The sequence below is a fragment of the Chelonoidis abingdonii genome, chromosome 16 (assembly GCF_003597395.2).
Source record: "Chelonoidis abingdonii isolate Lonesome George chromosome 16, CheloAbing_2.0, whole genome shotgun sequence".
Classification (NCBI taxonomy): domain Eukaryota; kingdom Metazoa; phylum Chordata; order Testudines; family Testudinidae; genus Chelonoidis; species Chelonoidis abingdonii.
Genome location: NC_133784.1, coordinates 9617218 through 9630042, shown reverse-complemented (window position 1 = coordinate 9630042; position 12825 = coordinate 9617218). Strand labels below are relative to the sequence as shown.

Here is a 12825-nt window from a genome sequence, read left to right as displayed (position 1 = left end):
CACTAGATGCTACAGCTCTACAACCCATCCCAACCAGAAGGAGGCATTGGCAATTGCCATATTGCAGGCACGTGGGGAGCAGGTGTAGTGGTGATTATTTGAACAGAAATGCCAAGCTAAGTTACCCAACACTCAGGAGCAGCCTGGGATGGGCCAGTCTCCCCTTCAGGTTTCAGGCTCTTGCAGACATGATAGCCAAACCACCATGCCTACCATTCTAGGTTACAGCCTAGAAGTGTCCCTGGAGGGGAGGCATAAGAACCACATGCAAGTTTTGTTGCTCCCCATCTATCTATTGATTGATCGATCGGTAGATCGCTGTATCCTTGCAGTGTAGTTGAACAGAGTGGGATTACAATGAGGTAAAAATCCCTACCATTGAGAGGCAGGTTCTGCTGGCCAGTTACAGCAGCCTTGTATCAAAGGCCACCTGGGGTTTAGGAACATGCCCAGTTCTGCAAATCTATGGGATCATGAGGAATTTTGCAAAGCAAATTTTGTTCTTCAAAATGTCTCCCAGCTTCATTCTGCCTTGTAAACAATGCTGAGGCTAGTGGGGGAGCAAACGGATGTGATGAAGTGTCTGTTGAAGCTGAATGAAAGCCAACAAGAGCATAGACCCCTGCTGCATCCACTGTATGACCGCCTACCCTCCTCCCCATGTTCCATAGCCTCCTCACCCAGATGCTCAAGAATGTAGGGGGAGCGAGGGAGGAGGCTCTGGGCACCCAGCCACTCCACTCCAGAGGATGGCCCAAGCAACAGAAGGCTGTCATTCAAGCAGTTTCATTTTTAGTGTGGCTACAAAAGCAATGTGGCCTTGTCCTTCCCTCCTTCCCTACCCCACCTGAGCTACCTGGTCCATTATCTCATTTTTTTTAATTAATAAAGAAAGAATGCATGGTTTCAAAGCGGGGAGAGTGGCTGGCTTATGGGGAATTAAAATTAACAAAGGGGACGGGTTTGCATCAAGGAGAAACACACACAACTGTCACACTGAAGCGTGACCAGTCATGAAACTGGTTTTCAAAGCCTATCTGATTGCCCTGGTGTCTGGCACAAAATGATTTTCTGCCATTGCAGAGGGGCTACTGACGACATGTACCCAAAACCACCTGTGACAGTTATTTTGCCCCATCAGGCATTGGGAGCTTAACCCAGAATTCGAATGGGCAGCGGAGACTGTGGGAACTGTGGGATAGCTACCCACAGTGCACCACTCCATAAGTCGATGCTAGCCGTGGTAATGAAGACGTACTCTGCCAACTTAATGCGCTTAGTGTGGACACACACAAGCAGCTGTATAAAATCAGTTTCTAAAAATCAACTTCTATAGAATCAACCTAATTTCTTAGTGTAGACATACCCTTCTACAAAGGAAAGTGGACGTGAACCAGCCCTTGCAACCGGAGCAGATTTCCCAAGCACTTCAACCAAAACTCACTGTTTTGGGTAAAATATAAAACAGATTTATTACCTACAGCAGATATATTTAAGTGATTATAAGTAATAAGTGTACAGATCAAAGTTGGTTACCTAAGAAATAAAAGTAAAATCACAATCTGAGTTCTATAAATTAGACAGTATTTGAATCAAGCAATTTCTCACCCTGATGGATAGTACAAGCAGGTTACAGCTCATCCATATACAGGCTAGGACTCTCCTTCAGCCTGGGACCACCTCTCCAGTTCAGTCTTTTACCTCTGAATGTGTTTCCAGGTGTTGAGTTGGCGGTGGGGGCGGTGGGAACAGGCCAAGTGATGATGTCACTTCCCCTCTTTTATAGTCTCTTCCAGCTTGCTGGAAAGACTTTTTGCTATGACATGAGTCAAGCAGTCCATTGTCTATATGCCATCTGTGAGAAGTCTCCTTTGTATACGGTTCCTTGGATAGTCTTTGGGAGTGTGGATTCCCTTTAATGGGCCATCAGCACATCTGGCTCCTCCATTGTTGCACCTGAAAGGCTGATTGTGGGTATTCCCATCTTTACAACATATTTCAGTAATACTCACAGAGCAAAACTTCATATCTTCATCCTAAGGCCACAGGCATTATTGTTCCAGCATCGGTATCTTGCCTATTCCTTTGGCAATGCTTGGCAGCCTCATCTTTCCACCATCCAATGTTATTTTTCTTATTTCTTTACTAGTTCCGGTGTGTGAAGTTTACTTGCATGCACTGCCTCAGCTGACTTTTGTCCCTCAAGAGCAGAATGTAGTAAAAATACCAAGCTATTAACTAGAGCTGCTGGAAAATTTTCAAATGAAAAGTCATTTTGTGAGGAAATGGCCTTTTAAAAAAAATTCACAATAACCTATTTTTCCATTTTTTTTCAATTTTTTCACAATTTTCTGTGATTTTTTTAATTGAAAATGTTTTACAAAACTTAATCAAAAATTGTTACCAGTGTTGTTCGTTTACCTAAAACTATATTTTTCATTATATGAGAAAGAACCATTTTCATAAAACTTTTGATTAAAAAATGCAACAAAAAAGTGACGAAACTGCAAGTGAATCTGTTTCAAGCCCTGCAAAATGAAATTCCAGAATTTTTGCTTCAAAATTCCAGAATTTTGAATAAAAAAATTCATTTTTGACCAACTCTTCTGCTGAAAAGAGTGGAAGAGAAATAAAATGAAGAATGGGCAAATGCCATAGATTACAACAAGGGCCTAACAGCCCCATGTGGTATTTGTGGGATCTTGAAATAATGCTGCTTGGTATGTTCTAGGGTGACATTGCCTCTTGTGCCGGATCCTATTTACATTTGTGGACCATCAATGGCCAGCCTCTGGCAAGCATCAGCACTGCCTGTGGCCTGGAAGGAGCCATTCTTTGCTGCTGCTTTGCTGAAGTAATGGACTGGGACACATGTAGCATCATCATCACGGGGGGCACAGATGGAATTGTGAGGGTAGGTATCATGTTTTTGCTCAGCCAGTTCTGGATTAAAATCAGAGTTTCCGATACTGAGTGGGGCGACAGTGGTTTTCATTAGCTCCGCATCTCACCTGAGACACATTAAAAACAGAGAGTGATCATGTAACCCAGAACTGAAGGGATGTAATTTGTAGTGCTGATGGGGAAAACACTAAGCATTCACCACAACAAATTTAGAAAGAAACCAAATGATGTCGTTTTGTTTGAAATATTCCTCAGAAATTTTCAGTACGAATTATTTTTTTCCAAAAACTGGAAAATTCTGTTTTCAACAAAAAAGCTGACAAAAATGAGAGTTCATTCATCAAAAAGGCATTTTTTTCATTGGAAAAAAAAATGTTTCAGTGAGTTGTTTTTCACCCTCTCTGATCATTTGGAATAGGGGGAAGGTTTGGGGGCAAAATTTTTCAAGAGGCCTCTTGTCCCCCTGAGAAATTGTTTTGAAAATGCTGTTCATTCTGGTCTATTCCAAAAGCAAAAATAACAGATCAGAAGTGTGTTTAGGCTCCTGGGATAAAGCATCTGTGTACAAGGAGGAGGACACTTCATTGGAGACAAGGAAATCACTCGCAGCCCTACTTTCAGGCTAGTGGTTGAACTTCAACAAGGGAGTGCTCTCTCTAACAAAGTCCCTGTCTAATTGTCTAGCAACTGCATGGAACCCAGCAGGACAGTTGGTTAGGGACAGAGCAATACCAACCTCGGATCCAGCCATCGTACCTTTGACCTTATAGAGATTCTATGAGCCCCAGAACTGAGGTGTCTTACTTACACCTCTGCATTTTCTAACCCCTCCTTTCTTGCCCACACAGTTATGGAAGACAGAATATGCAACAGCCTCAGGCCAGGGTGTTGGATCAAGATCACAGAAAGCCGCAACGGAAGATCTGGATAACAAAGGTACAGCCTGAACTGAAACACTGCTGTGTTGTGTCCACTGCATAGCTGTGAGAGAGAAGCAGCTAGGGCTAGGAAAGGGTGCTGAGATTCAGAAAAACTGAGGAACCCTCCTTCCCCATCTCCCACAAAACCTATCTAGATCTGAGCTCTTGGACTGGATTGAGTTCACGTTAATAACTCACCTGGGAGTTGAGCTTTCTCTGCGCACAGTGGCAGGACAGGGCAGCTTCTCTCCTCCTCCACCTTGAGGACAGGACTGCTATGCCACAGTCAGCAGCCACAGTACTTTTCCAGTACCTGCAGAGTGACTGTGGGTTCACCCTTCCCATCACCCCAGGGCTCTGTGCAGCTCCCCATTCATTTCTGGGTCTGAGTCAAGCTCCTGTCCCTAATCTCAAGGTGCCCCAATGAAGCAGATCCTGGCTAGCTTAGAGATGTGCCTCTTTGGGATGCTGAAGCTGAGGGCAGAGCATCCTGGGCGTATATAAGAACAGCCATACTGGGTCAGACCAAAGGTCCATCTAGTCCAGTAGCCTGTCTTCTGAGAGTGGCCAATGCCAGGTGCCCCACAAGAAATGAACAGAACAGATAATCATCAAGTGATCCATCCCCTATCACCCATTCCCAGCTTCTGGCAAACAGAGGCTAGGGACACCATCCCTGCCCATTCTGGCTAATAGCCATCGATAGACCTATCCTCCATGAATTTATCTAATCCTTTTTTGAACCTTGTTATAGTCTTGGCCTTCACAACGTCCTCTGGCAAAGAGTTCCACAGGTTGACTGTGTGTTGTGTGAAGAAATACCAGTACTGCCTTTTGTTCATTGTAAACCTGTTCCCTAATAATTTAATTTGGTGACCCCTAGTTCTTGTGTTATGAAAAGGAGTAAATAACACTTCCTGATTTACAGTCCAGGCCCTGGTTGTGGAGTTTCTTCCAAGTGGAGATCAGCACAGGCCCTAGCCAGGGTCTCCGGAACAAAGGAGGCCAGTGGGGCATAGCTCCATCACTTTTAAAAGTGGGAAGGCTAAGTAAGGTACTTAGATACTGCCATGAGGGGCCTTTAAAAATACCTAGGCAGCTAGGGATGGATTCCCTTCTGCCCCGTCACCTTGTGTGCAGACACAGCCATGTGCTAAATTGGGGTGAAACAGTGCCACACCAGGAGGGCTGCATTTTACCCCCACTCTGCGCAGGGGTGCAGAGCTACTCTGAGTGCATGGCCCCAGAGAACCAGCCCTGGGGCTTTCCGAGTTGTGCGCTCTCTTTGCCAATGCCATAGCCTGTTCCTGCTGAGCCTCTGCATGGACCATTTCAGACCCAAATTCATCCCTCATCTGCAGCGGGTTCTTGAGTCTTATAGTCAGCATGTCCTACCAACAGGGGAGCTGTAAAGAGGGTGGGAGCTGGCAGTTCCTTTGACTCAGGAGAATGGGTTTAATGATGGGAACCCCCTATGGATAGAGACAGACAGATACTGGACAAATTTATGAGAGTGATTCCATGACAAGGTTGCTTGTGATGTGGCAGGGGCAGGACTTAGCAACTCGGGGGCTCACTTCCAGTTACATCTCACATTCCTAAAGCTCAGGCTTTAGGTTTCAGCTGCCCTGGCGTCAGGAAGGGAGTCTCATCCCTCCACAGTGTATTCTGGCTTGTTTATGTCCGTCCCTTGACGCATCAGAGATGGCCACTTCTGGAGATGGGACATTGGACAGGATGGGATAGGGCTCTGAGGGGGCACTGAGCATTCTCCTTCTGAGGTGCGTGACTGGCTGGTTCCTGCTCACATGCGCAGGGTTTAACCAATCACCACAGGTGGGGCTGGAGGGAATTTCCCCCCAGGTCAGATTGGCAGGGACTTTGCAGGGGTTTCGTCTTCCCCCACAGTGTGTGGGTACTTGCCAGAATTATTTGGGTATATATATATGGCTCCTTCTGGCCTTAGTCTGTATGCCTTTCCCCTGCCTATGAAAGCAGTCAGCTGGTCCTGCTGTCACCCTGTTCTCCTCCCAGCCTCTTTCATTTCCTCCATGACCCACTGAGAAGCCCCCTGCTGCCCTCTAGTGCCATCCCTGTCATGGAGAACTGCAGCCCATAGCCATTCGAGCAGGCCAGCGGCCGTGTCCCTGTCCTGTGCACTTGTCCCGCTCAGAGCTGCTCCTGACTGCCCGGCGTACCAGCATGCACAGATCAGAATGCAGTGCCAGAGTCCGGCCAGCAGGCCCGGGGATCAGCATGATAAAATGCTCAGCCAGGAGGGGCGGGGAGCCAGTGGCATCACTGAACACAGAGCATTGGACTGGGACCCAGGAGACTTGTTTCCTTTACAAATGTTTGGGCAGAGTCAGGTCTGCATTGCCTCTCAGCTTTCCACCAGACAGTGTCGTCGCTTCCTGTCCTAAACCATGCTGCAAAATGGCTACACGTTCCACCCCAGAGGTGGCAGGGAGACCACTCCCCCACACGTGCATGGACAGCGCTGTGAGAGCCTTGTGCTATTTGAATGGTGCAACATTACTGTGGAATGTGCGTAGCCCAGGGAAGGCCTGCCCTGCCCTGCCTTGGAGATGCGGGGCAGCACTTAGACACAATGCAATGGGGAGATCCTGCCTGGAGCTGCTGATCCTGCAGCTGGGGGAGCTCGGTACTCACCTGTGAGGATCAAGCCCTAAGTGAGCCCTGGTTACCAGCTCAATAAACTTAATGTGGTTAATAAACCATCCTGCTGCAAACCTGTCTGCAAGAGGACACTGGCTGAAAGCCCCATTGTGTCCAAAGGGCCTGAGTAGCTGCAGAGCCTCTGACCATAACATCTGCACTGGTGGCTGTAATAAAGCACCCTGCCCTGATTCCAGGAAGGAGCCATGCCAAACCCGGCACCTGGCTGGAGGCACAGAGCCTGGCTCGGCTCAGGATACTGTCTTTGCCACCCACAATGATGTAGGAGGCTTTTCAAAGCAGCATGAAGCCAGCAGGGGGCCCCTGGAGCTTGGGTTTATTTATGTTTCCCCAGCTGGATTCCTGAACAGCCGGTGGTTATGCTGAGCTGATAGCAAAGCTATTAAAGATAAAGCCACGAGCCGGAGGCTTACAATGCGTTGAAAGCTGCAACGCTGTCGTAGTAATAAAAGTAATCAGAGTTAAACGTTCCTGACCTAACAGATACAGGAGCTAACGCCTGCCAGGGGTCCGTTATCGTCCACGGGCATTTTAAAATGCGTGTGTATGGGACAGAGAGAGGGAGAGACCAGGTGTAATTTATAACATTTATTTTTGTGACCCTCGTTGCTGAAGGCTTTCGTGCTGAAAGCATTCCCTGTTGTCCCAGGATTAGGCTTACAGCTTGCATAAAGATATAACTACAGAGGGTCTTCTGCATATTAAAATATTCTACAGTAATCAGACGTTGTGGGGGGAATTTTCAGAAGCACCTTGGTGACTTAGCTGCACAAGTTCCATTACTGGGACTTCAGCTCCTAATTCACTTAGGTAGAAAGGTTCATAAACAGCCATACAGGACCAAAGGATTTAGCAGACTTGATCAGTCCAGGGGTCCAGCTAGCTCAGTTTCCCAGCTGCGACAGTGGTCAGTACCAGCTGCTATGGAGGAAAGTGTAAAAATTCTCACTTGCCAGTTGTGGGATAACTTGCCCTCCAGCCGGGTTTCTAGTAGTCAGAAATTGGATTAAGCCCTGAAGCAAGAGGTTTAGTATATTTAGATATTTATGATATTCTTGGTATCCATATTAATATCCAATCTATTTCTGAATCTTCGTAAATTCTTGGCCTCACTGACTTCCTGTGGCAATGAGTTCCACAGTCTACTTACATAGATATAATTATGTTGGTAGATCTAATTACATAGGTATATCTTTATGCAAACTATGGCCACATTTGGGCTTTAATCCCTGGTCAGTCAGGAAGGGCTTCCAGAGCAGAACTTGTTTCCTGGGGGAAGGTGAAGGCAAGGAGAGCAGCAAGAGGGGTGTGGCAGCTGATTTTAAGCCAGAAAATTGGGGCAAGAGGGCTGAAGGTGGGAGGTGCCTGCTTGCTCTAAGCTGGATTTCTAACTACGGCTGAAGGCAGGGGAGCAGTGGAGGGGTTTACCTGCTGATGTCTCCACACCAGAGAGCTGAACCCAGGGAACAGGGGGACTGAGGGATGCTTCCCTGGTAAAGATGATCTCCCAGCAGAGAGGCTGGGCGGGGAAGGGAAGGGTCCTGTAGGAAGAGTGGAAGGGCTGGGATAACTGTCCCGGTAGAAGGACAGAAGAAGACTGACAGAGTCCCAGTGAGTGGAAGACATCAGAGTGTGGAAGCTGAGGTATGTCAAGATGAGATGTCCTGGGCTGCACAGGGGGTGATAAATGGACTTCGGTCTGTTTACACTATGGTTTTGTACTAAACTAGCCCCAAGGAGGCAAGAGAGGCTGACATAGTGTCCTTTGGTTACTGGATAGGGAAAACTGAGGCAGGTGCACCTGTCATGCTATGGGCTGTCACAAGAGAGTGTTCCAGTGAGGGCCAGCATATGTTAAGCCCAGAGATTTCAGTCAGACAGAATCATGTCAATCATCAGGAGGCAAAACTCTTGTGGCTGCAGACAAAGGACAGTAGAGACTGAGGTGTACCAATCAGTGGTGGGGATTGATTAGGTGAGACATGCCCAGAGGATCCCAGCAGGCAAACCACATGCCATGCTGCAGAAGAAAATGAAAAAAAAAAATCCAAGATCCCTGCCAATCTGACCTGGGGAAAGTCCTTCCCAGCCCCAAATCCAGCCATCGCTTAGACCCTGAGCATGTGAGCAAGAACCAGCCAGCCAGGCATCTAGAAAGAGGATCTGTTGAATACACACACACACACACACACACATTCATTTTCTCACACATGCACCCACAAGCAGCAGCATCATTAATTATTAGTTAGTTGTGACGTTTAATTACAGCAACGAGATGCTCCCCAAAACTCCTTGAATGACTTCAGAATGATTTTAGATGGCCTGATAGTCCCACATCTCATTCTACCCATTAAAGGAAATAAAATTAATCCAAAATGTGACCATTAAGAAGACTGACGTAACAATGACTGAGTTACATTGCTGTGTGTGTGTGTGTGTGTGTCCCCATGTGTGCATATGCACATGCACATTTAATTATCAGTTCTGTTCTGAGCAGGTTTAGATAAGTTGATGATACCAGAGCTTTATGTAATTTATTTTTAGTAGGCAATTATAGGCTGCATTATATCCTGGCAGCAAGGTATTCTGGGGCATCTTATTAAGCATAGAGCCAGCAAACACTGATGAACAATTTTGCTGAAGTAGGCATGCAATTTAGAAAGCAATAATACACAAATCCAATTTAGCACACAATTGGTACAGCCGTACGTCAGCACATGTAACTATCATCGCCGCAAATTAAATTGGGATGGGCCTGTTCTGCAACAGCACAGGCCAAGATTAAATATATTTGTTCTCAATTTAACAACTTGCTGACCGTAAATAATCACACACCCCCGCCCCATCCCACAAGCAGTTTCTAAATATTTATTCTACAGGTAACAAGTGGGGGCAACATCTGCTTCTCTGCCGGGAGTTGAACATCAGCATGGCCTTGACTGGGAAACCAGCTAAGAATAATCCCTCAGTGACGGCTCTTGCAGTAACCAGGTACGGTAATTTCCATTGCAATGCATCGTTTGTCCAGCAGAGGGCACAATAGCAGCCCCAGTGATTCCAAGTGTCTGTTCTGAGTTATAGCTTCTTTTTATTATTTCTTAAAATATCAAAGTAAAATCTACCTGTCCTAATAAGATACAGTCATCCTGTGATATGTCTTGTCAGCTCTCCCAAGCTAAGGCTGGTCAGGATTCAGCTGAGAGACCTCCAAGGAAAGAACCAGCTGTTGTAGGAAGCTGTTAGTAGTTGCTGCTCCTACCTCTGAATCAGGGTGAAACTGCTGTCCCAGTACAGTGCTAGGGGCCACTGGAGTTGCCATCTCTTGTCTTCAGGGAGATGTGAAAGTGAGGCTTTGACCAGAAGTGCTCTGTAAAGATCCTGTCATATTCTCCAAAATGAAGAGGCTGTTGGACTCCAGTCAGATTCCAAGTAGCATAACAAGTTAGCTTTTGCCTCACTAACTACCTCCTGCCATTTCAATTGGCTCCAAGGTTCAGCCTCATTTCCTGTCCTGTAATGTTGCGGTGCACTGGTAAATAGCTACTGTGCTCCTCTCCAGAAGTGGTGGCTTTTCAGTGGTCAGCAAAGTGATTCATGTAAACAGCATCATTAGATTGCAGAGACTTTGGGAGCAGGGTGTATCTGTGCCCTGCACTTTTGAACCTTTTGAAGCTCCTGAAAGTGTACAGGATTTAGAGATGTCAGAGGATAAAGCTGTCACATGCACCTACAGGAGAACTTGATTCCTATAATTATCTGCCAAACAGATTTATTAGGGGCAGTGCTACGTTGTATTGGAGATGAATGAATCTTAGAGCTCTTCGCAGTTCAGATCCAAATCCCAACTGGCTACAGTGTCCATAATTGGCCAGACCAAACCTTGGATCCTAACCCCATTGAACTCTGAGAAAGCTTGGCTCTGAATCCAGCTCCAGCCTTTGGAAACTTGGGCCTGTATCTAGTTTACATGAGAGTTCTTCAGGCTTTAATGGTGGAGAGCTCTCTCCAGTGAGCACGCTCTGTCCCAATTGCTGTACAAACCAGAGAGAGTCTCGAACATGCAGCGCCAGTTTTGCCTTTTGTTATTGAACACTGTCTGTTTTTTCTTTTTCTTTTCTCTACCAAGGAATTCCTCCAAGCTCCTAGTTGGTGATGAGAGAGGGAGGATATACAGTTGGGCTGTGGATGGGTAGGCAGAAACAACAAGGAGCTCTTGGTCCCCTCCAACTTTGCGTGGTGTCGATGAATGGAACGAAAACTATCCTTCAGAGTACACAAGATTTGGAAGGAAGAGTGGAGTGAAATGACTCTCAAGAGAGTCAGTGGACTGTAGGGTCAATTTGGGAGCAGAGGAGGAATTTGACATCCTCTGATACAGCTCCGCCCCATTACTAAAAGTAATAAGGTACCAGAGTTCAGTCCTGGCCATGCCGCGCATACAACCCCCCTCACTGAATTTGCTGGTGAGAATCACTGCCAACGGTATAGTGCAGTGTGCTATCTGCTGTGTCTCCTGTGATGGGACTCAGTGTCCCATCCTGCTCCCAGTGAAATCAAGGGGAATTTTACCACTCTTCAGTTGGAACAGATCTGGGCTCTGAATTTTGGGCCGCTGTTTAGAATACAGCAGGGAAATGCTATCGAAATGTGTTTTAAACCGATCCTCATTGGCACGTGCATTTGAACTGCACATGAATTTCCTCTGTACAAAGTGGTTTTTGCATTAAATAAAATCCAGCTGTTTATTCATGTGGTTTAACGGGATGGTAATTGCTCATTGTACTCAATTTATGGTGGTCTGTGTGTGTGTTTCTTAACTTGAATCCGGAGGATGGTACGCAGACCTCATGCTGGGAGGTAGATTGAACCTCTCAGACACTCTTCATGCTGGTAGGTTCTGACTGCAGGGATCCTGGAGTGATCCTGGCCAGGGTTTAGATTTTATGTCACTGTCTGTGGGGAAATTTTGCCCACTGAAGTGGATGGAGCAGCAGCCAGTCGCAGGTACTGGGATTGTGGCCCCCTGGAAGGCCAACAGGGCATTAACATGTGAAACCAGCTGAGACCTATGAAATAGTCTTGCTTGTGGATTGGTACTAGGGTTTCTAGAGGACAAGATGATACACCTGCATTAGAGATATCAGTGCTGTGGGGGGCCGTCGGTTTGTAGCCTGGAGTCCAGAGAATGATCTCATCAGAGCCCCTTCCTGCCGAGCAGGGCTGACAGTCCATCCTGCAGGGGGCAGAGGTGGCACTCCCGCACCTTATTATTGCCTAGATGATGTTTTCCGCCCATCCTGTGCTGCTTGGTCATGGGCTGCATCCCGATGGGTTCAGGAAGAGGGTGCCAGGGGCTGGTGACCAGAATCTCCCAGGTAAACATTTAATGCTGACCCACTTCCTCACCGGCTGCTGCTGAGAGAAATGAAGCAAGAGGAGGAATCAAATGCAAACTAAAAAGGAGAGGAGAAGATCTCTTCTGCTTCTGTTGCAGCTACTCTGCTGTAGCATCTATGTCTAAGCCCCCAGCATCCACATGGTGTGCAGCCCCAGGTCTGGGGGCCTCCTGGGACCCTGCCAGGCCAGATCCCCTATCACAGGGGCTTATCTCATCCCAAATGCTGACCCTATGCAGAAGGGCCCTGAACTGTGGCCATTGGTGGTGCCTGGAAAGACCCCAGTGCTGGGATGTATTTTGCCCAATAGCACTGATGCAGGTAGAGATAATAAAGGCTGACTCTGTGTGGTTTAGTCCAAAACCTTAACAAAGACCCACTGAGAAATGACAACACTCTGTGCTGAACCAAAGGCATGTGAAGAACTGGGTTATTCAGCCAGGCGCTGAGTGTATCTGGCTCCTGGACACATACTGTGAAGCTGGCAGCTGGCCAGTCCCTTAGTCACAACATGCCCTTGGCCTGTTTACATCTGAACATGACCACAAGCTAGGGGCCAGATCCTGAGAGGTGCTGAGCACCCTTTAGTCCCCTGGGCGTCAATGTTCTATTCCCAGTGCCCAGGGTTTGCCCTACTGAAGTCGGTGGGAGTTTGTTCAGGCCCTGATTGTTACTGAACAGTTGTTGCTCTTTATCTGCCACTTTGTTTATTGCGAAGCCCCCATGGTGCCATACTCTATGGCCGCTTTGTAAATGCTGTCAAAGGACTGCACAGCCGGGATCCCAGCCCCGATGGAGCCAGGCCCAGTGCACAGAGGAGGGGGTCACCGCTGAAAACAACAGCCCTGTCAACAGGACCCACTGAGGCCGGTGGCTCAGCTCTCTGGGTCTGTGATTTCAAAGCT

General features: G+C 47.2%; 1 protein-coding gene across 2 annotated transcripts in view; it reads left to right on the top strand.

The window, feature by feature from the left end:
• The window catches only part of WDFY4 (WDFY family member 4), a 279998-nt gene extending 268729 nt beyond the window's left edge, over positions 1 to 11269 (top strand). For both annotated transcript variants that reach the window (XM_075072902.1, XM_075072901.1), the window contains 4 exons: positions 2732 to 2914; positions 3753 to 3840; positions 9404 to 9515; positions 10651 to 11269. In XM_075072902.1, the coding sequence (XP_074929003.1) occupies positions 2732 to 2914; positions 3753 to 3840; positions 9404 to 9515; positions 10651 to 10717 (450 nt within the window). In that variant the 3' untranslated portion in view covers positions 10718 to 11269. The remainder of the gene's footprint in view (positions 1 to 2731; positions 2915 to 3752; positions 3841 to 9403; positions 9516 to 10650) is intronic.
• The last annotated feature ends 1556 nt before the right edge of the window (positions 11270 to 12825 follow it).